This window comes from Panthera tigris, chromosome B1 (genome assembly GCF_018350195.1).
Source record: "Panthera tigris isolate Pti1 chromosome B1, P.tigris_Pti1_mat1.1, whole genome shotgun sequence".
NCBI classification, from domain to species: domain Eukaryota; kingdom Metazoa; phylum Chordata; class Mammalia; order Carnivora; family Felidae; genus Panthera; species Panthera tigris.
This window is the reverse complement of record NC_056663.1, coordinates 174,203,555-174,226,035: the sequence shown is the minus strand read 5'-3', so window position 1 is coordinate 174,226,035 and position 22,481 is coordinate 174,203,555. Positions and strand designations below refer to the sequence as shown.

The 22,481-nt window shown below is 35.5% G+C and overlaps 1 protein-coding gene across 3 annotated transcripts in view; it reads right to left on the bottom strand.

Annotated features, from left to right (window-relative positions):
- ARAP2 (ArfGAP with RhoGAP domain, ankyrin repeat and PH domain 2) overlaps nucleotides 1-22,481 on the bottom strand; it is a 213,653-nt gene that overhangs the window by 48,806 nt on the left and 142,366 nt on the right. For 2 of the 3 annotated variants that reach the window (XM_042984792.1, XM_042984793.1), the window contains 5 exons: nucleotides 19,740-19,845; nucleotides 13,979-14,126; nucleotides 12,414-12,482; nucleotides 9,796-9,870; nucleotides 6,894-7,011 (listed from right to left, as the gene is read on the bottom strand). In XM_042984792.1, coding sequence (XP_042840726.1) covers nucleotides 6,894-7,011; nucleotides 9,796-9,870; nucleotides 12,414-12,482; nucleotides 13,979-14,126; nucleotides 19,740-19,845 — 516 coding nt within the window. The remainder of the gene's footprint in view (nucleotides 1-6,893; nucleotides 7,012-9,795; nucleotides 9,871-12,413; nucleotides 12,483-13,978; nucleotides 14,127-19,739; nucleotides 19,846-22,481) is intronic. The other variant, XM_042984794.1, reaches the window with a different exon arrangement.

Sequence of the window (22,481 nt, the reverse complement as noted above, 5' to 3'; positions counted from 1 at the left end):
CATAACTTCCTATAAATTGTCAAAGTTATAAATTCAATTGTTGATTAATCCATTAATGGTCATCTTCTATTAATGGAGGTTATAATTAGAATTAACTATATTTCTTAAAAAAAACTAATTATAGAAGAAGTACTCTCTTTACATTTGGCATAATGTATGTAATTCTTGGTTCCACTACTTGCAATCTCTGGGATGGTACTGATACCATTAACAGTTGTCATTTCTGGAATAACCATGTATCAGACAATACATACCAGATACACAGGTTATCACTTTTAATCCTCACAGCACTCTTCATTAGGTATCATTCATATTTTACATATAAAGAAAAACAAGGATTAGAGGGATGACTTGCCTAAGGCCAAAGAGCTGGTTCAAGAGAAGAGCAAAGATGTGAACCTCATATCCACCTGACTTTAAAACCCAGTATTTTTAAACACCAACTTAAGTTTTATTTTGGGCAAGTATGTGAACTCTCACATAATTATTTTCTTACATGTAATTTGGAGAAAAAAGTATCAACTCACCAAGATTTTTCTGAGGACCAAACATAAGTAAAAAAACAATGTCAATTCATACTTCCCTCTTCACTTTCCTATCCTTGGTGACAAGATGGTAAGGAAATAATACCAAGAGACTTTCAACATCCTGCACTTAAGGAAACTGATGAGCCCACAGTCGGCTTAGAGGTAAGAATTATATTCCCAACTGGAAAACAGTATCTGGATTAAAATAAAATCTCACTCTTCTTTATTATCAAATTAAATTGGTAATGAAACTTCCAAGTATTAGAACATTTGCATTAAAGAGGGTCCCTATTATAAGTAGATAGATACTACAGTGGTAGCTCTAACCGTTCTGAGTGATGTTACAATCACAGTATAACTGACACCACAGATACAGAAATACAGATTTGCAAAAAAATTTGCTAAGTATGTTTTTCACATCAGTATCATATTATGACATGCTTTAGGACAGTGAAAATCCTGAATATCCAAGTTCCTGCATAAAAACAAAGCTGAAACATGGGATGAAAAGGTTACGTATTTATTAGACTACCAATGCTATGTTTATAAAATGGCATTAAAATCCACCTTAAGAGATAATAGGCAGGGGAAATTGAGACATCAAACGTTGCTAGAATATAAATTCCTACCAATAAACAAGTTTTTATTTACAGTTCCATTTGCAGCCATCTGTCATGATAGATTATATGGTATGTACATCATCTGGCATTAGGGCATTACTAGAAATAAATAACTCAGTTGCTTACTATCTATAGCATAAAAATTGCTGAGAACTCAGTATAGTTATTTGAGAAGAAAAGGTTATGGAGGAGATTATTTAGTTACATAAATCACATTATCATTATCTTTTTTAAATTTTTTTTTTTTTTTGAGAAAGAGAAAGAGTTGAGAGCACGAGTGGGGGGAGGAACAGAGAGAGTTGGAGACAGAGAGAATCTCAAGCAGGCTCCACACTGTCAGCACAATGCCCCAGTGTGGGGCTCGAACTAACAAATTGTGAAATATTGACCTGAGCCAACATCAAGAGTCAGATGCTTAACTGACCGAACACCTCATAACCAGGCGCCCCTCATTTTCCATATCTTAAAATCATGTCACAGAATAAACCTGGCCTGCCTGGTTAAAAAGAGAGAGAGCTATCCAATTTCCACTGTAATTAACAGGTGTTGTCCTTAAATTTTGGGCAGTAATGACACAGACATGTTTGTTTCCTCAAACAATCATGATTATCCCAATAGTTAAATTCTTAGCGCCAAACTAAGAGCTATGCAAGTTTTCTCAGTCCTGTCCACACAGAGGGTGAAAGCATTTCTGTGTCATCAGAAGAAGGGCTGGAAAGAATCCTGATGAAAAAATGAACAGATCTTCCATATCACAGTAACTATGAGGAAGAAACAAGAAAATGTTCTGATACTCCTTCAGAGAAAGCAACTGCTTCAAAAAACTTGAACCGCTCAGTGAAGAAGCCCACTTAAATGAGGCCCCTTGGGTGTTTTTCTTTCTTTTTTTTTTTTTCTTCTTCCTCCTCTTCCAGCATGTGAAGGCCTTTCCGTTTGAAGTTGAAGCATTAAGAGCATACTTCAGAAGATTAGCTCTGGATGAAGGTGGTACCCTCTCCCAGGGTAGGTTTCAGCTTGTCTTAATGACTGGCAGCAGTGGATGAAGGTTACTTAGCATCTTTCAATGAATAAGACTAGAATGACTGTTTCTCTACCCAGTACAAATTTCAAATGTCCCACCAGACCTTTACTTAGAGGGGAAACCAACTCAGAAATTAGCTGAGCCTAGAATTTAACTCAGCTTTACATACATATTCTCAAAGTATTTATATGGTTTTAATAGGTCATATTTTTCCATCAATCTGACTACCATATAAGCAAAATAAAAGTTGCCCACCATTTGCTATGGTCTGAATGTTTGTCCTTCTCAAATTCATATGGTGATACCTAATCCCCAATGTGATGGTATTAGGGGGTAGGGCCTTTCAGAGAGGTCTTGAATGTAGAGCACTCATGCATGTGATTAGTGCCCTTGTAAAAGAGACCCCAAAGAGCTCCCTTCCATCATGTGGGAACACAGGGAAAAGACAGCCCTCTATGAAGCTGAAAACAGGCCATCACCAGACACTGAATCTACTGGCACCCTGATCTTGTGAAACTTCCCAGCCTCCAGAACTGTGAAAAATAATTTCTACTATTTATAAGCTCCCATCTATGGAATTCCACTATGGCAGCCTGAATGGACTAGGACACAATTTCACCAATGACAGCAGTGATGCTAATGATATATGAGACACAAATTGACATGCTTCTATCAGTCTGCTTTGGTACTTGTCATACCCATGGCAATTCCATTTATAGGTTTAAGAATCTATTTTCATTATCCTCAACCATATAGGGGTTTCTGAGCATTTATATAACATTTTCCTCTTATTTTTATATAACTAGGGTATTATTTTTTAAAAAAACTAAATATAATAGAGTATCTCGGAAGAGTAAAGGAAACGTTACAAAATGCTTATTATAAAAGGGGCATTGGATATGATAGGGTAGAAAATTTAGTGACACCTAAAACAAAATCCAGCACTTCTGGTTCACTTACCCCTCTACCTCTCTATCTCTCAGACTATTTTTGGTTACTTGGGGGATTTATAATTATATTTGAAAAAGCAGCAATTCTCTACTGACATTCTTCCTATCAACTACAATCTTGTGACTACCAACGCCTTCACTTTTAGCTTCTTTTTATATTTTACTTTATCTTCCCTGCATGCTACTAGAAATAAAGCTTTTAACATTTCAGCAGGTCAGGTGGAACACACAGGTTCCATCTGCTTCAGTAAAGCCAGCACAATCACTGGCCCCTCTGCTGCTCTCCTAGCACTGCTCCCTTAGAGGCAGTAAAAACGATCTTAGCTTTCTCTTCTGGAGAATTCTACTTAAAGAGTTGACCAGATATTAAAACCATGCCAAATGTGAATTCTTAACTCCATCAAATGTATTCTTTCTTGGTGTACACGGGGTGTTCCTTTGATTATCCCATATGTGTTTTTATATTTTCATCAAGATAACTTTTTTATTAATTTTTTTTAATGTTTATTTATTTTTGAGAGAGACAGAATGCAAGTGGGTTAGGGGTAGAGAGAGAGGGAGACACAGAATCCGAAGCAGGCTCCAGGCTCTGAGCTGTCAGCACAGAGCCTGACGTGGGGCTCGAACTCATGAGCTATGAGATCATGACCTGAGCTGAAGTCGGACGCTCATCAGACTGAGCCACTCAGGCACCTCTTTTTATTATTATTTTAAAGTTTATTTATTTGAGAGAGACAGAGACAGCATGAGTGGGGGAGGAGCAGAGAGAGAGGAAGAGAAAGAATCCCAAGCAGACTCTGCACTGTCAGGACAGAGCCGGATGTGGGGCTTGAACTCACGAAACCATGAGATCGTGACCTGAACTGAAACCTAGGGTTGGACGTTTAACCAACTGAGTCACCCAGGAACCCCAAGATAACTTTTTTTTTGAGTTAGAAAGAAACCAAAAGACAACAACAACAAAACAAAAACAAAACAAAAAACCCCACTCACTCTAATCTTACAATTTGTGAAGTACTAATTGTCATATGCAAGTTAATAACCAGCCATTTTCAGAGTAAGCAGCCTTTCATTTCCCAACATGAAATCTAGTAACAATGTTGACAGATATACTGCAACCTCTCTTCTAGCTATAATTACTTCCTGTCTTCACTCATTCTGCTTGCTCTTCTCAGTCAGGAGGACCAATGCCCAAAGGCATAGAGCTCCAATGATGTGACACTGGGATATGCTTTAAATCAGTCCTTGAGAGAATAGGGCAGTGGGAGAGGATGTCTATCCCCAAATCCATGATTCATTATTTTGCTGCAGATGTCCTCATAAATTCAACAGAAATAGAAGCACTTGGGAAACAATCAGCTGTCTAAGAGCTAAGCAGGGCCTTGAAATCTCCTAGTGATTCCTAGTCTCTAAACAGGAATTACTTTTCATGTACCTTCTACTTGGATACATCTAATCCAAAGAGCAACAGTCCGAATCACTCAAGTTCCGAATGCATGTATTTTTTATTCCACTTCAGTTAATAAGATATTTTTAGGGTCCATTCTATACCACTGCACTACACTAGAGGTAGTGACAGATAGAAAGGTCTAAAAAATAATGGCAAACGTCCTGAAAAACTAATATTCTGGGGCAGAGGCAGATACACGATACTATTCTACAAGTCAGATAATATGCAGTATTATGGATCGATAATCAAATAATCAGAAAAAGCTCAGTGGGAACTATGTTTATTTAAACATCATCATGGAAGAAGGACCATCTAAACTGGATCTTGAAGGACAGGCAATAAGCACCTAATGAAAGGGTTTTAAAACAGTGGAACAATATGATCCTATTTGTGATTTAGAAAGATAACTTTGGCAGTAATACGAGAGTTATCCTTTACTTACAATTACAATGAAGCTAGTAACCTAACCCTTTCCTTACAATTAAGCAACAAAAAAATCAAAAGACTGTACACCTATATACCATATAGTAATGAAAAACTGTGCTTTACTTATTTAGATTTTAACTGTATGGCAACTATGTGTAAGGCATTATGCCAGACACTAGAGACAGAAAAAAGAAAGTTCCTCCTTCCTTCCAAGGAGCTCTCCTCAAGAGACACAAAGTGCAATGGAACCCTTAGTATGGGTTTTAAAGGAGGTAAACTGGTTGCCCAGTAGGGGGAGAGTAAAGATGCATTTGGGAAATAGCAGCCTACCCTGGTTAGGCAAGGACCAAGAATGGAAGAGATTATCTATCAAGAACATATATGATGAAAAAAGATGGCAAAGGAGATTGGGTCAGCAAAAAGCTACCACTTAGTGGATAGACAAAGGAAATTTGACAAATGAAATAAAAGGAGTAGAGAGAAAGAAGGACAATCCAGGTAGTATCAAATACAGAGTGAAAGACCCTCAAAAGGAATGGGAATAGTCCTTAGTTATAAACCCTATGGAGAGGACAGGTAAAGCCTGAAGCAAATCAACTGGGCTTAGAAGCTGGGGGTCACAGTGGTCATCTGCTAAACCACTTTCTGTAAATGGGAGAGACCAAATATGGAGACACAGCGTGAACCAACACCAAAGCATGGGAGTCACTGAATCTTGACAATTAATATCTAAAAATTACTTTTTTATTACCTCTTTAGTAGGAGTTAGATTTTTAAAGAATTATGCATGATAAAAACAACGATATGAAAATATGCAGACTAATGAGAGACAAAATAGTTGACATCCCATTTTATTTGAACATTGATTACAACACTCCTACTAATACACGATAGGGTATTTCAATGTTGAATTTTAATTTTTATCTTGAGCTTGCAGGTGGCAAGATTTTACTTTTGGCAGTTTGACAGCTATACTTGAAAGGGTCCCAACACCTTAGTAGGTAGCAGCTAGACAGATGGTCAAGGGACAAAGACATTCTGCATCTTTTTTTTTTTTTCCTAGAGGTCTTTAAAACCAAATGGTGTCATTAGAATGTTAAGCTTATTCAGCATCTGACTACTGGGATAGTCAAGGTGTTTTAAAATCTCTACCCTTCCATGTCTGAGATAAAAGATGATAAAATATCTGATCTACTCCACTAAGATGAAAAGAAGAAACAAAAAACAAAAAATAAGCTGCTACTAGCTTAAAAAAGTTTTTTCTTTAATAAGTAATAATCTTTTAATCAACATTGTTTTTGTTAAAAGAGCAGTGTATAGGAAATGAGATGGATAGTGATAGTGCCATTCAGAATAGTTATAAATCAGGGGTGCCTGGGTGGCTCAGTCGATTAGGCGCTGGACTTCGGCTCAGGTCATGATCTCACAGTTCATGGGTTCAAGCCCTGTGCCGGGCTCTGTGCTGGCAGTTCAGAGCCTGGAGCCTGCTTCCCTTTCTGTGTCTCCCTCTCTCTTTGCCCCTCCTCTGCTTGCCCTCTCTTTCTCTCTCTCTCAAAACTTATTTATTTTATGTTTATTTAACATTAAAAAAATTAGAATAGTTGCAAATAAAATTGCTTGTCTTTACAAACAAAGGCCTATTTCTTAAAGTAGCAACATGGATGTCTAATGCTTTGCATTATATTTCCATAGTCAATAAAATAATCCTTTAGATGAGTAAAATCATAGGAGGGCAAACTCAAGTGGCAATGACATAGAACACATGCATGGAGGTAGAAGGGAATGAAAAATGAGAAGTTAACCTTTAAAAAACACAAAATGTTCATAATTGCTTGGCACAAAAATAGTACTTCTTCATACTATAAGGAATTTAAGAATCCTATCATGAAAATCACTTACCTAGCTCTTCATTTTCAATGACTTCAAATGTGGCCCAGATATCACCTTTCACAGGAATTATATTTTTTATTGCTAATATATCATTAGTTAATTCCTCTGCTTCCATCACAGGAGAGATCTGTAAGAGAAGCAAAATTTCTTCAGAATGTACATCAGACACAGAAATAGCTATATGACAGAGCCAATAGTGGTCACCCCATCCACCAACTTACGACACTCTTAAGTTTCTCCCTTAGTATGTTTACTTAGCTTCTCTAAGCACACAGAAGAAAATACGCAAGCAAACAAAAAACAGCATATTCAGATCTTCTCCATAGAATAGAATACATTTTAATGTGAGCACATGAACATCTTACAATATAGACATAATCTGGGAAAATCTGTTTTTTTTTCTCAGTGAGCAATTAGGGAAAAAGAAAATGTACCTAATCATACACAGAAGATCTTTCACTAGACAGTGAATCCAACAGCATTCTAGGAGTAAAAAATTTCACTCATCAGTTTTATATTCATGAGTTCAAAGTGGTTTGGATGATTCAGTCTGGGCCCTGAATTATACACAATCGACTGCTGTCTACCATGCCAAAAAGCCCCAGGGTCTTAGTGGTTTGTGGTGGGCCCCACTATGCCAAGTGACAGATGGTGGGGTCCCAAAGCATGCTAGAGCCAGGACTGCAGGGCAGAGGCCAGCTCTACAAGAGTCCCAAAGCCTGAGGCCATGGCATAAGCATGCTGTCTTCTTCAGGGACTTTTGGGATTTTCGATTTGTTTCTTCGTGTTTTTGTTTTTGCCAATCTTAAATGCACACTGGAAAAAAGCAAGCTGGCTTTCTTCAATTTGAATTTAGTTGTAACCGTACACAAAGAGAAGATGTTTTAAACATTAGGATACTGCGACTGCAACCTCGTTTGCACATTTTCAGTCGAAGTATGCACCTATTTTAAAAGTTCTTCCAACAGGAACGTGCTCGTTACCATTTCTCCTGTCCATGACCCATCATGAGCATATCGCACATATGTAAGTAGCACAGAACACCTTCCATTACAGGTAACTCATACAGTCTATTTTCTGGACTTTGTGGAATTTAGTACTTTCTTTGGAATGTATTAATGATAAAATGAAGTCCACTATCTTTTATTTTAAACAGCCCAATGAAACATAATCTTGAAAGAAAAAAAAAAATCTCACTATCTGGGCAAAGTGGAAAACTGTAGTAGAAACATCAGAGGAATCATTTCAATAATGCTGCTCATCTGAATGGCTCTGACATTTTTTTAAGAAGCATAACCCTCTCTTAAAATAATAAATTACTGAGAAACCAAACCGCAAGAGAGGCAGGGAGTGCCTCAGGTAGACATGGGAGTGGAAAACTGAACTCCATTCCTTGTCCCAGAGGGCTCCCAAGGACAGGGAGCTCCTAGAACTGCACATGGTACACTTTGCAAATTATTACTCTAAGGAACATAGAAATCAGTATGATGAGCATCAGGTTAGGAATCTGATGACCAAGGTATGTATTCTGGCCTTAACACTTTTAACTTCCAGTTTGCATTCATGTAAACTTGAGACATTTCCTGTTTCACCTGCTTCCTGGGACTTAGGTAACAACCAACTGAAATAAATATAACTGAATAGTCTTCCAAAGTCTTAAGCATGAAACATATGTTAATGATTATTTTTACATAGTTTTTGCTATGTTTTTAGAGAGAACTTGGAGTTCTTATAGGTGAAACTATATAGTCCTTTACGTGCATTTACTTAAAATAAGAATTTTGCTCAATTATAATAACTTGTGTTAAAATGAGCTACTAAACAGTGCGTGTGTAAGTGGAGCTAAGTCATGTGCTCTGAACACCTCCTCTAGCATGAGTGATGGACTCGTGCTGATTCTCTGTATTTCTTCCTCGTGTCCCCTATGATCAACATGCCACGATCAACATAGGAAATCTGATGTGGCCAAGGAGTGGCCTGCCTCTTTGGAACAAAACTTATTACTGTAGCAGTTCACTCCATGTTCTAAGTGAGTTAACCAGTGCCACAGAGACACAATATGTAATTGTTAAAAAATATAAATTAATAATTACAATGCATCTAACAAAACTGAAGCCCAGAAATACGTAACATTGTGTTTAAATATTGGACTTTAGATGGCAAAATGTCTTCTTCAAACATAGAATGTAGTCTTACTAAGTAGGAATCTGAATTATCACTGTTACCCTCCCCCTAAGGCAGACTAAGTACTGAATTATGGCAGCACGAGAGGGATACTTTTAATTCAGGAAAAAAAAAAAAAAAGAAAGAAAGAAAGAAAAAAAATGATTCATATTCTCATAAAAGAGTTATCCAATATTCAAGTAAATTGGAGACAGAAAGTCTAGGATACAAGAGTAGAAGACTATTAATAAATAGTAAAATAATATAGGACTAGTAGTAATTATTAAGTGCCAATAGTAGTATTATTTGTGCCAGGCAATTCACCAAGTGTTTTACACCCAGTATCTTACTGAGGACTCACATCAATGATACTATGTAAATACTCTAATTTTTCCTCATTTTATACGTGAGATGATTGGGGCTCAGACAGAGTAAGTTAATTTGCCTGATATTAAGAAGCTAGGAAAGGGAGGGGCAGCTATTTGAGCTCAAGTTATTTTTTTAGAACCTATAGAATATCGTAACCATAACCTAAAGTGCATTAAGATGTTCTCTTTCCAAATACCTAAGTTATGGAATTCCTGGAGAATACTGGAATAAAAAGTCAATCGTGGCAATCAATCATGGTTTGAACTGGACAGGCGAAATAAAATACAAGAGACGATGGAAAATTCAAGGTACATAAATTAATGTATATTAATAGTTGCGATTTCCAGAAGTACCCTTTACATCCATCTTTAGGACTCACCCGAATTATAATGCTGCAGTCGGGTTCTTTCTTTTCTACATACACTTCAATTAACAAATCTCCAGCCTGGGAAACCTAGGAAAGGGCAGATGTGAAGAGAGTAAATACAGGTATGTTCTGAGAACATACTTATGACACTTAAGACAGAAAGTCCTAGTCCTTTTTTGAAATATTTCATAATAATGAAATGAGCCTGTTAATAGTACAATAATTCTCATCTTGCAGATGTGGTTGACTAAGAAAAAGGAATCTACACAAAGGATATAATCACAGGGCAATTTCTTCATCTCTTAATTAAGAATTTAGTGTCCTGAAATACTCTTATATTCTTACTAAAATAACAAACCTGTCTGTAACGGGAATACGTGGACTTTCAACAACATACGCTATAAGGGCCATCACCATGTATGTTAATAGGAGAAACAAAATGAGGAATGAAAAGGATCCATATGTAATTGTGCTCTAATCTACAGGGTGGGTAAATACCCATAATTAAAAGAGAAAATAGGCATTGCTAGATTTTCAAAGCGATAATGCACAAAAATTGAAATGTGAGGATAAGTTAGGTTGGAGCTATATTACAACTACAAAAAGGGTAAGTATAGTTGGCAAAGAAAAAAAATTTGAAGTGAAAGAATAAGATAGATAATAAGGAGAGGTTTTTATTTTAATTACTTTCAGCCAAGCATTAAGTGTTACATTATTTGGGTCACTATTATAGACCAGGAGGCATATTAAGTGAAGAAGAGACACTCCTTAACGAAATAAAAACCGTAAGATACCACCATGTAGATCATCAGTATAATGAGGAAAAGTATAATTAACACAGAATTTAAACCAATCTATGAAAAATATCTTGAGCAGCTTTTTTCAGAAATTGCCTTAAGTTATATAACCACTTAGAAATAATATCTCACAATTTAAAAAATGGTCATAACGGAGAAACTATCATTCTGAAGTTAAATTTGCCTAAGAATAAAATCTGATGAAAAAAATAGTAAAGAAAACATCTAAAAAATGTACTTTGAAGAAGTGTTTTTAATTACTTTGGCATTACAGACTTAGAAAAGCTTATTTCCAATTTTTCTTACTCATTTTTGATGATACACAAAAATTCTAGGAAAGAAAAGATACAGTTGACATTTCTACTTTTCACTGTGTTTGCATAAACAACTCTCCAGGAAGGACACATTTTAAAAATTAAAAATGCAAACACAAAGAACTCACAGAGTGAAGCTAAAACAAGAATAGCTAAGAAATTCAAACAGGGATAAGACATGGAGCCTGTCAGAAAAACACACCAGAGCAGAGTTTTGAATGGATTAGAGAAAAACACAAGCAAAAGAACAGGTTTTTCCAAAGTATTCTACTTTTCCTGTCCAATTACTACTATTTTATAGACAATTCTTTTCTTCTACTTACGTATACTTAATTAAAAAGCAGCCAAGACTCATTTCATTATTGCAATATGAATATAAAAGATAAAAATGCAGAAGGACACTCATATTTTATCTTATTACAACATAGGTAATGCTGCCAAAGATTATACCTTGGGCTCACACAACCCTTTATTTCATGACTGAGACGACCCCCCTTGCCACCCCCCCCCCAAAAAAAAAAAAAAAACAGTCATTCAGGAGAACTAACTGATAAGGGGCCAGATTTCTTAGTTTTACAGGCTACATTAATTACTTAGGGTCAAAATGGAGGCGATGCTTTCGTAGGTAAGTACTGTCATAGTGCTAGCACTCAGGGATCTCGGGCACTGGGATGGCAGCCCTTTCTCCTCTCCTTCTTATGGAATAGTAGCTCCTAATAAGCTCCTAATAGTAGTTCCTAGTAAGGAAGCATTTGCTTCATTCTCTGAGTATATCTATAAACAGAAGATACTCGACCCATTTATATTATTTACATTTGTATCCAGAATCCACTACAACTCCTAAGTGATTAGAAGAAGATTAAATACCAATTTTAAGAAAGTTCAGTGAATGCTCATCAAACAAGGAAAGGTACCCTGGAAAACGGTAGTGCACCCTGAACACACAAATCCAATATAATGCAACTGAGGAAAGCAAAAGAAGATTTAGAAAATAGTCAATTTCAGACATAAATCAGCGTATGTTACAAAGCTGACATTAGAAAAATTCCCACTAATATAATCATCTGAGAGCATGCAGAGCAAAAGCATAGAAGAGATAATTTATATTTTCAAAATCATAATGGAAAAAAGAATCATTACGGAGCTGAATTTTCAATTTAGTCTTGTATTTCTTTGGCTTTAAATGCTTCCTTTGAAATCCACTCATATTTTTAATAGTGCATTTGTAACTAGAAATTGATTTTATAAAGGGCATTTGATAAGATTAATAATGATTTTTCCTTCTTTATTTTGAAAAATTTGCATTAACATACTTTGGCATTTCACATATGAACGTCGTGCTGCAGAATTAGGCAACTATTTTATCTAGGTTCTTTTTTCCCCATTACTTTTACTTTGCTTCAAATAGGAACTTGAAAATAAATACAACAAACAGCTTTACTTACAACAGAAGTTTTTAGTTTTTGTTATTTTTGAAATTATTTTTTTATTCTTTGGAGATCTAACTATTACTACTCACTTGAGTGTCTTTCCACTTGGTAATAAAGCTATTTTCTATGTCCATTTGTTTGACTTGGTCTTCTTTAACCTGTTTAAAATATAATTTGGGACATTCTAATAAAATACAAGGAGTGATGGTACTCATCCTCACATAACTCTTCAGGAATTTAAAGACCAACAATTTAAAAATAAATGAGAATGACCATCTTAATCAGCATGGGCCCACACAGCCAGGGCAGAAATAAAGCCAACATGATAGAGCCTCATAAAGTTCAGAGAATTTTATGATGACATCACTTCAAGCTGCAGACTCCATCAATGGAAGCTGTACTGCTAATTGACTTAATAAGCAAAGGGGGTAATGAGTGATTTGTTAGAGTTGATGTAGGTTACAAGATAAGACTAATTTCTCAAACTGAAATGCTTGTTAAATGCTTACAAAATTCCTATGATTTAAAGCTGGGGTTAGCAAAACTACGAAAATAATCATTTATTTTTTTGTTAATGTAACAGTACAAACATAGAAAATAAAGAGAGCATGTAAAGCCACACATTATTTTTTTCCTAATTCTTTCATTTCTCAGCATGAGAATTACTGCAAAGAAGCTGCTGTTGATCAAAAACAGTGGACACATATAGAAAGAAAGAGATCAAAGAGCAAAGAGAATCCAACAATCTTGGTGTCCATTCCTATATAAATGAAGATACAAATGGTGTGTTTTTATTTTATTAAAGTAGAGCTTCTTTCCCTTGGCTAAGGAATCCTGCAATCACTTACTATAAGAATGTAAGAACTCTACATAGAATAACCTATTACATTAACTCATTTAATTTCAACGGACATACCCATAATCCTGGAAAACAAGAAGTCTTATACAACACCACTTAATAGAGTGCCCCAAAAGGTTAAATGCAACCATGCTAGTGGTAATCAAGAGGTCAGTGTTCATGAAGCAATGGAGTTGGACCTTTGACCCAAATACCCTATATACCCCCCATGTTCAAACCCTGGGCTTATTTCCTCGATTTTTACTTCTTTCAACTAAGAAATTATCCTTATTCCAACAGTTTTCTGATGAAACATGAATATATTAACTTCATAAAATAGCAAATTGAAAGTCAAATAATTAGAACACACTTAGTAAAAACCACAGAACATTATTTCGGGATTTTCTTCATTTCCAATTCAGACACAATTAAAATAAAACACTAAAATGCATTCAATTGCAGACTTTATCAGCCTGGTATTTATTACCAAATTTGTAAAATTCACAATTTCACACCTCTAAGTAGACACACTTAATGCATACACACACTGACAAGGAAAAAAAAAAAAGCCACAGAAACACTATAAATAGGAATATTCTGTCCAACAGACACCAGATGGCTTCAAAGCAGTCAAATTTAAATGAATGGCTACAGCTAAAAAGGCTACTTGTATCTAAAATATTAAAGATCATGTAACTATTTTTTATTTTTAGATATTCATAAAGACGTGATTATAAAAATCCTAAAATATAAATTTTTATTTGCCAACAGTAACATCGAAACTATTTTAAAAAGGGCAGGATATAAAATATTTACCTCAAATATCTCAACATAATTATTAATTAAGTCCTCGATTACATTCACTTCTTCACTAGTTTGTCCTTTAGTTTGAAACAAACAGGATGAAAAGACCAAGGCCAAATTATGGGCATTCATGTGATTGATTTCTGAGCATTTCTGAACCCTGTTAGAGAAAAGCATAGCTCATTACGACACACTTCATAGAACTTTAGTCATAATACCCATTTATCATTATTTAACACATACACACACACACATCAAAAGTCTCTGATAGAAGATGTACGGTGGTGATTTAAAGAACAATGCACAGTTTGTTCTTCTGAGTACTTACAGTCAAGAATATAAGAAAACACTACTGTTAAAGAAGATACGACTACAAGTTACAAAGCAGTCCTTGCCTGTGGACTGGATGAGATGCACCGAGACAATGGTACAACCTGAGGCTAAGGCATAAAGATGGGCTTAAACAATGGTGTAAAATGACCAGCGGGGCTGAAGCATAAATGAAACAGGGGAAAGGAGGCAGTAGGTAAGTAGGAAAAATAGCAAGGAAGGTGAATTGAGAGGCATACAGTAGACAGTTCCAAATTCAAGGTTCAAGGCTGAGCTGAATTTTCCAGGAAGTGCAAATCAGGTGAGAAAATACTTGGCAGCATGTGTTTGTACCGTTAGCCAAAATAGGATATTCTCTCTCAAAAAGCAAACAATTAAAAAATATAATTACTGGATATGACTTGGATATAACTATGAAGGTCTTTTTACAGTGAAAAGACATGAAAAGAGGAGTCAACTCTCCCTATGATTAGGCTACAAAATTTGGGCCTTACAAAGAGCATTTAAAGTACAGTTCACCCCTTGAACAACAGAATTTGAACTGTGTGGGTCCACTTACATGTGGATTTTTTTGATAAATACAATACAGTTATATATTTTCTTTTATGATTTTCTTAATATTTTCTTTTCTCTAGCTTAATTGTAAGAATACAGTACATAATACATATACCATACACAATAGGTATTAATTGACTGTATATGTTACTGGTAAGGATTCCAGTCAACAGTAGGCTATCAGTAGTTAAGTATTGGGGGGAGTCAAATTATATGTGGACTTTGATGTGCAGGGGAGCACTGCCCCTAAATCCTGAATTTCAAGGGTCAACTGTATTCACAAATGGTAATGCAAAGTGATTTTAAAAAACCTACAGGCATCACCCCAATAAAAGGAAATATACATCAATAAAAATGCACAGGTAAGAACTATAAGTGATATACATGTGGGTATCTATTAATGCTGTTTGCCACTGACTATATATAATAACACCCTGCTCAACTGCCTAATTACATTTTAAAATTTTAAAATACATACTAAAAAGGAGAGACTAACTGTATCAAAGGAATAAAACAAGACAAAGCTAGGTACACCTGTCTTTAAAAGGAGATTCTAGTAGTTACAAAAGAGAGTAAAGATGACAGGAATATATATATATATATATTATATATATATTATATATATATAATATATATATATATATGATGGTGTAAGAAACTCACAAAATGCCACACTGCATGGCAGAGACTGAGCAAGTGCAATCATTGTATGTGATTTATAAGATGCAAAGGGAATCGCAAGTTAATAGAGGAGGGTGTGATAATTGTGGACATCCCTCTCAAAACTACATCTGTACTTTTATCACACTAAATTATAAACATCAGGAAAATTTATCTGCAGGTCTGCCTGTGTTACCAGAATCAGAGCATCTCCCAGTCAGGAACTGTTGCTTTAATCACACTGGAGTGCATAATAAATATCTGGTGAATGGAATTAAGTAAGTGTTAGTCATGGAAGAAGCGATCCGTTATCTGGGGCAGGGATGGAATTAAATACTAAATCAACCTGACCTAACCAAATGGACCTCTCAAACTTCTGAGGACTCTATTAAACATTCTCACCTTCTTGAGACTTCCTTTTGCAATAGTATCCTCCTTGCTACTCTTCACCTCTCTTCTCTTCCATTTCTGCAGCTGCCTTAATTTATGACATAAAGTCCAAGGAATACAGTATTTTCCTTTCCTTCCTTTATTTCTCTGCCCCACAAGCTATCATTCCCAAGTGTTTCTATTAAACCCACGGAGTCTCTTCTCACTCAGGCCTTCTCATTAGAAGCCCAAGAAAACAGTTTCCTGGTTAGTTTTTCTGTGTCTATTCCAATCTCTTTTCAATCAATCCCATCCATGGGTTATTGTCCTAAAACAGACTTGATCAGTCACTCCTTATTGTGTGAAAATCTGAATGTTTTCACATGACCACTTGAGCCTTTCACAACCTCCTGCCAGCCAACTACACACCAGCTCATCTCCCAGCACATCTGTTTCCTAGAAATAGCCACCACTCATTTCTTGTTACTTATCTTTCCTTCACATACCCCTTTCAATGTGAAGCATTCCCTGGATGTCAACACACAACAAATGATTCAATCTTTCCTCCCATGTTAAAATTCTCTATATTAAAATCTGTTCCAGTGATGCTGTGCTTCCCCTAAAAATTATAAAATTCCCTGCATCACTCCTGTGCATTCACTCTGACATCCAGAGGTCCCTGATGCAAAGGTTGGGAACTGTGGACTTAAGGCTTTTTGTCATTCATGTATTATTATCTTCAAATGTTTCTGTTCACATGGAATCTTAATAGGCGCTGTTTAGTATACAGTAGGAACTAAAATATATGCCAGATGAAGAAACGGAGGGAGAGGGGAAGGATGGGAAGGAAGTCGTGATCTCAAACTCAAATCTGAATAAAAAATCTTAAGAACAATTATGTGTAACTCAATGTTCAAAATATTAACTTAATAAACTGTAGCAGTCCGGTCATATATTAAATTTTTCTGAAGTTTGTTTATTTATTTTGAGAGAGAAAGAGAGAGAGAGTGTGTACGCACATGAACATGAGTGGGACAGGGGCAAAGAGAGAGGGAGGGAGAGAATCCTAAGCAGGCTCCAAGCCGTCAGCACGGAGCCTGATGCAGGGCTAGATCTTACGCACCCTGAGATCATGACCTGAGCCGAAACCAAGAGTTGGACACTTAACCGACTGAGCCACCCAGGCGCCCCTAAAATTTCTGAAGAAGAATCTGTCCCAATGTCTCATAAGAATTTCTCAGACTGCAAATAAGATAGTTTCAGTAGAATATTCAGCTACACAAAAATTCGGTGTACTGCATCTATGCAGGAGGTGACAATGCTATACTCCCTAAGCCATATTTACACTTATTAAAGTTCTTGTAGTAGTTCTAACAGCAAAACCAACCAACCAACACACCTTTCATTTTAACCGAAAGGGTTATTTTCAAACATTCCTCCTCCTTCAGAGATCTTATTTCTCAAGCTACTACTATATTCTTCCTATCCTCCCAAATGAAGGAAACTATATACCCTGATGCAGAAAATATTTTAGACTTCTAAAATTTTCTCATATGTTCAACAGTATGATGCTAAAGTATTAGAATTAGGTTAGACACAAATTGATAAGGGAGAAATAAAAGTTTATGAAGAGTTCATCATGAGAAAATACTGTGCTCACAGACAGATTCCTGCTAGAGAATTCTGGTCTTTGTACTTTCTTCTCTTCTCTAGCTTTCCTCTTAAATGAGTTTTAAAGTTTGTGCTTATATACTGGATTCACTTGGGGATGCTGTACATGATTATTTCTAATTCATTTAAGAAATTTTCCAGTATGCTATTTATCTGAAATGGGTCTTAATTACAGAAAGAAACATTCAAGTGATAGTTTGCTGGGGATTTTATTTTAAAACCATTTTCTTCCCCCCTTCCGCTCATCACCCACCTCCTTTCTGGCAACCCCTAGTTCTTCTCTGTATTTAAGAAACTGCTTTTTTGTCTCCTTTTTTCCTTCTTTATTCATGTTTTTCTTAAATTTCATATATAAGTGAAATCATATGGTATTTGTCTTTCTCAGTCTGACTTATTACACTTGGTATAATATCCTCTAGGTCTATCCATGTTGTTAAAAATGACAAAAACCTCATTCTTTTTTATGGCTGAGTAATAGTCCTGTGTGTGTGTGTGTGTGTGTGTGTGTGTGTGTGTGTGTGTACACACTACTACTTCTTTATCCATCCATCTGTTGATGGACACTTAATGTTGCTTCTATAACTAGGCTTTTGTAAATAATGCTGCAATAAACACAGGGGTGCATATATCTTTTAGAATTATTGCTTTTATTTTCCTTGGGTAAATACCTAGTAGTGGAATTACTAAATTATATGGTAGTTCTATTTTTAATGTTCTGAGGAACATCCATACTCCTTCCACAGTGGCTACACTAGTTTATATTCCCATGAATAGAGCAGGAGGGTTCCCTTTTCTCCACATCCTTGCCAACACTTGTTATTTTCTGTCTTTTGGACACTAGCCATTCTGGCTGGCAGAAGGTGATATCTCATTATAGTTTTGACTTATATTTTCCTGATGATGAGTGATATTGAGCATCTTTTTATGTGTCTGTTGGCCATATGTGTGTCTTTGGAGAAATGTCTATTCAGGTTCTCTGCCCATTTTTAATCAGATTATTTGTTTCTCTATTGTTGACGTCTATAAGTTCTTTATATACTTTGAATATAAACCCCTTATCAGATATATGATTTGCAAATATCTTCCACCATTCAGCAAACTGCCTTGTTTTATTGATGGTTTCCTCTGCTCTGCAAAATCATTTTATTTTGGTGCAGCCCTAATAGTTTATTTTTGCTTTTGTTTCCTCTGCCTGAGGAGACAGATCCAGAAAGAGGTTTCTAAAGCCAATGTCAAAGAAATTACTGTCTATGTCTTCTTCTGGGATTTTTACTGTTTCAGGTCTCACGTTTAGGTATTTAATCCATTCTTCAGTTTTTTGGTTTTCTTTGTTTTTGTTTTTGTATCTGGTGCTGGAAAGTGGTCTAGTTCCACTCTTTCGCATGTGGCTCTCAAGTTTTTCCAGTCCCACTTAAAGAGACGGCTTTCTTTTCCTCATTGTATTCTTTCCTCCTTTATTGCAGATTAAGTAACCATGTAAGTGTGAGTTTATTTCTGAACTCTATATTCTCTCCCATTGATTGATCTCTGTGTCTATTTTTGTGCCAGGACCACAAGGTTTCTATCACTACAGATTTGTGGTATATCTTAAGATCTGGGATTGGGGTACCTCCAGCTTTGTTGCTCTTTCTCAAGACTGCTTTGGCTATTTGGGATCTTTTGTAGGTCCATACACATTTTAGGATTATTTGTTCTAATTCTTTAAAAACTTATGTTGGTATTTTGATATGGATTGTATTAAAATTGTAGACTGCTAACAATTTAATTCTTCCAATCTTTGTGCATGGTATACCTTTCCATTTATTTGTGTCATCTTTAGTTTCTTTCATCAGCGTTTTATAGTTTTTTGAGTACAAGTCTTCCACTTCACTGGTTAAGTTTATTCCTAAGTATTTTGTTATTTTTAATGCAGTTGTAAAGGAGACTGTTTTCTTAATTTATTTCTGCTACTTCATTATTAATCTATAAAAATGCAACAGATTTCTGTATGTTAATTTTGGATCCTGCTATCTTACTGAATTCATGTCATTGGTTCTAGCAGTTTTTCAGTGGATTGAAGCCATTTTTAAGGTATGATGGATAATTCAGTCACATATAGAAAGTTAGCCATAGTACTTTAAATTTAAGAAATAATGACTTATAGAGTGCCAAGTCTAAAATGTCTGGAAAAGCTCATGAAACCACCCACCTGTAAAGATGTTCAATTACAGCTGCCAACGTTGCTCGGTTGACCCCTGGAAGAGAACGTATAAATGCCCCATACTTTTTAATTCTTTCCTTGTCATCTTGAGTATCTAGAGGTTAAAAACAAACAATTTTAGGCCAAAACTAATAGTCTGTAACACAAATTTGCCTTTTAACAGTATTTTAAACCAATATTCATTACTGTAGCTCACTAAGTGATCTAATCAAGTTTTAATAGAATAAATATTCAGGCTTCTATAACTCTGGAAAGGCATTTACACAGACATTCCATGGTAGGAAGATAGAGTTCTTATGCTTTCTAATTAAAAATGAAGCACTCTCAAAACCCAAGGTTGCACTTTATCCTCTACTTTATGAACTACTGAACTTCATCTAATAGGAATATATTCAATTGATAACTCAAATTCGAGTACAAATTGAGAGATAAACTGAAAGTCTTTTAACTTTGGCTATGGGAAGATTTCAGTCTGTTATTTGCAAATGACATTTCTGATTCTTTTCCCTTGTGAAATCATAAAAATCTTACCAAAACTAATGAACCATCTTGGAGCTATGAACTGTGTTACCCTGCAGATCCATATATAGGGGCCTTTGACCAGCCCTAGCATCTCCAAGTCATTGGAAAAGGTAAGGGGGCAATGGAGGAAGTCATGTGCAGGCCCTGATAACTATGACACAGACTTAGAGAAGGATAGTCCCTCTGTCACTGTCATTGACAGAACTTGGTTAGTTATACACAGGAGGATGAGAGGCAATTATGTTCCACTCTCCTAACCCCAGAAGTCAAATACTTAGAGAAACTAGATCCAGGAACCCCCAAAGTTCTAGACTCTAGAAGACATGCAGCAGTGGTTTGCTCTAACCTGCTAGCTTACAGGGGAAATAAAAGGCCATTCTTCAAATAAATAACTTGTGGTGACTTTGTAACTCAAGGGGATTGCACGTATATATTCCCTCACAATTCCCAACTACCTGTGGAAACAAGACTTTTTCATTTTCTGTTCAGCCCAACCTATTCTATTCACAGAAAGCCAGCAGCACATTAATGATTTTTCAAGAGTACACGGTCACTTGCAAAGGGCATTAGGATCCCTGGGGAGGTAAGAAACTCTGTGGCACATTTTTGAAGTACACTCCTAATCAAAACTGTAACCATAGCTCCTTTGTACTGCTGTAGCCTACGTATAAGACCTCTAGAGGTAAACATGATCATATTGACTTAACTCTGCTAATAGATGACTAAAAGCGAGAGGGGAAAACACCAAAATTATATTCAAAGACTACACTGGAAGTGAATGAAGAATTATCTATCATCTCTAGTACAATCCAAACACCCTCTTGTCATCCAGTTTCTAACTATAATGGTATTAATTTAATAAGATGTTATTAATATTACTACCTTTATAACAAGAAGTCATGCTAGTACAGCATATCTTCACAAATCTTATAAGGATAAAATAGACGATATTTTCAAAATAAAGCTTAAGCAATTTGAAAGTAAAACTTAAGATAGATTTCAGGTCATATAGAAAATACAATGAACTAGTCAGCTAGCCGCAGACTTCAGACAACTTAATGTGTTCTTAGAAGAACAGATCATCGATCATATAAATAGGTGGTATGACACTGTAAGGCATTCTTTGCCTCAGTGCACAGGACCCAAGAGAGCTCTTCTATGAGGTCATCCAGAGAGTTCCGGTTTATCCTTCTCAGATCCAACATAGAGCACCTGTGACAAGTTAGGGTGAGCTATGTTAGATCTGAAAGCAAACGACTTTAAGGCTATTTGACCTAGCATCTAAAACCTTCTCCAAGTAAATTCTCAAAGAATTCTCATCCAAGTAAAAGGTGAACACATTGCTCTTTGACACTTGCTACTATTTACCAACTACCTACTCCTGGTAGACTGACAATAGTAAAGACATCTTTGTCTTAGAACTTGACAACTGAGCAAAAGTATACTTGCCTCAAATTTTTGATAACCGATTTTACAATAAAGACAAATTGTTAGTCCTTATAAACTAGAGATGCTATAAATAACTTCATAGTTATAAAATTATAATAAATCATGAAATAAAAATGAGAGTGGCAAAGTAATTGGGCTTAAAGTGATACATTATCTAATTCCATATTTTATATCTCAGATAATTATGCAATCAATTCTCTTTGTGATTAGAGTTGAACCTATTGATTTGAGAAATACCAGGAGGCAAATAAAAGTCTTCTGAATTGGTAGTTAAATTAGGAAAAGCTTTATTTTAGCAACAGTACAACTCCCTTCTTGCTGACACTAATAAGGGTCATTCTTGGGAGAATTTTTCAAACTGTGGATGTTTTATGACATCACTTCAACATTAATCCCTTAATATATCATATTTATGTGTGAGATTAAACAAATACTTTCACTGAAAAAGTCTATTTCTCAACAGAGGCATATCATATAGTCAAATTCAAAGGTCACTTTCCCAAAAAATCTTGAAACGCATTAAATGTACAGTAGAAATATATTAGTAAATTATGGTCAAAAATTCAATGATAATTTTTAATTTTTTTAATTGAAAAAAATGATCAAAAATAATTTTAAAAGTATTGTAGATATACATGAAATGTTTGTGGTTTAATATAAAGGATTATATATAAATTATAGGTATGGGGGACAAAGACTACAAAATAAGATGTAAAAATGAAAATAGTTCTATTAGAAAGATGGGATGAAAGGTAATGT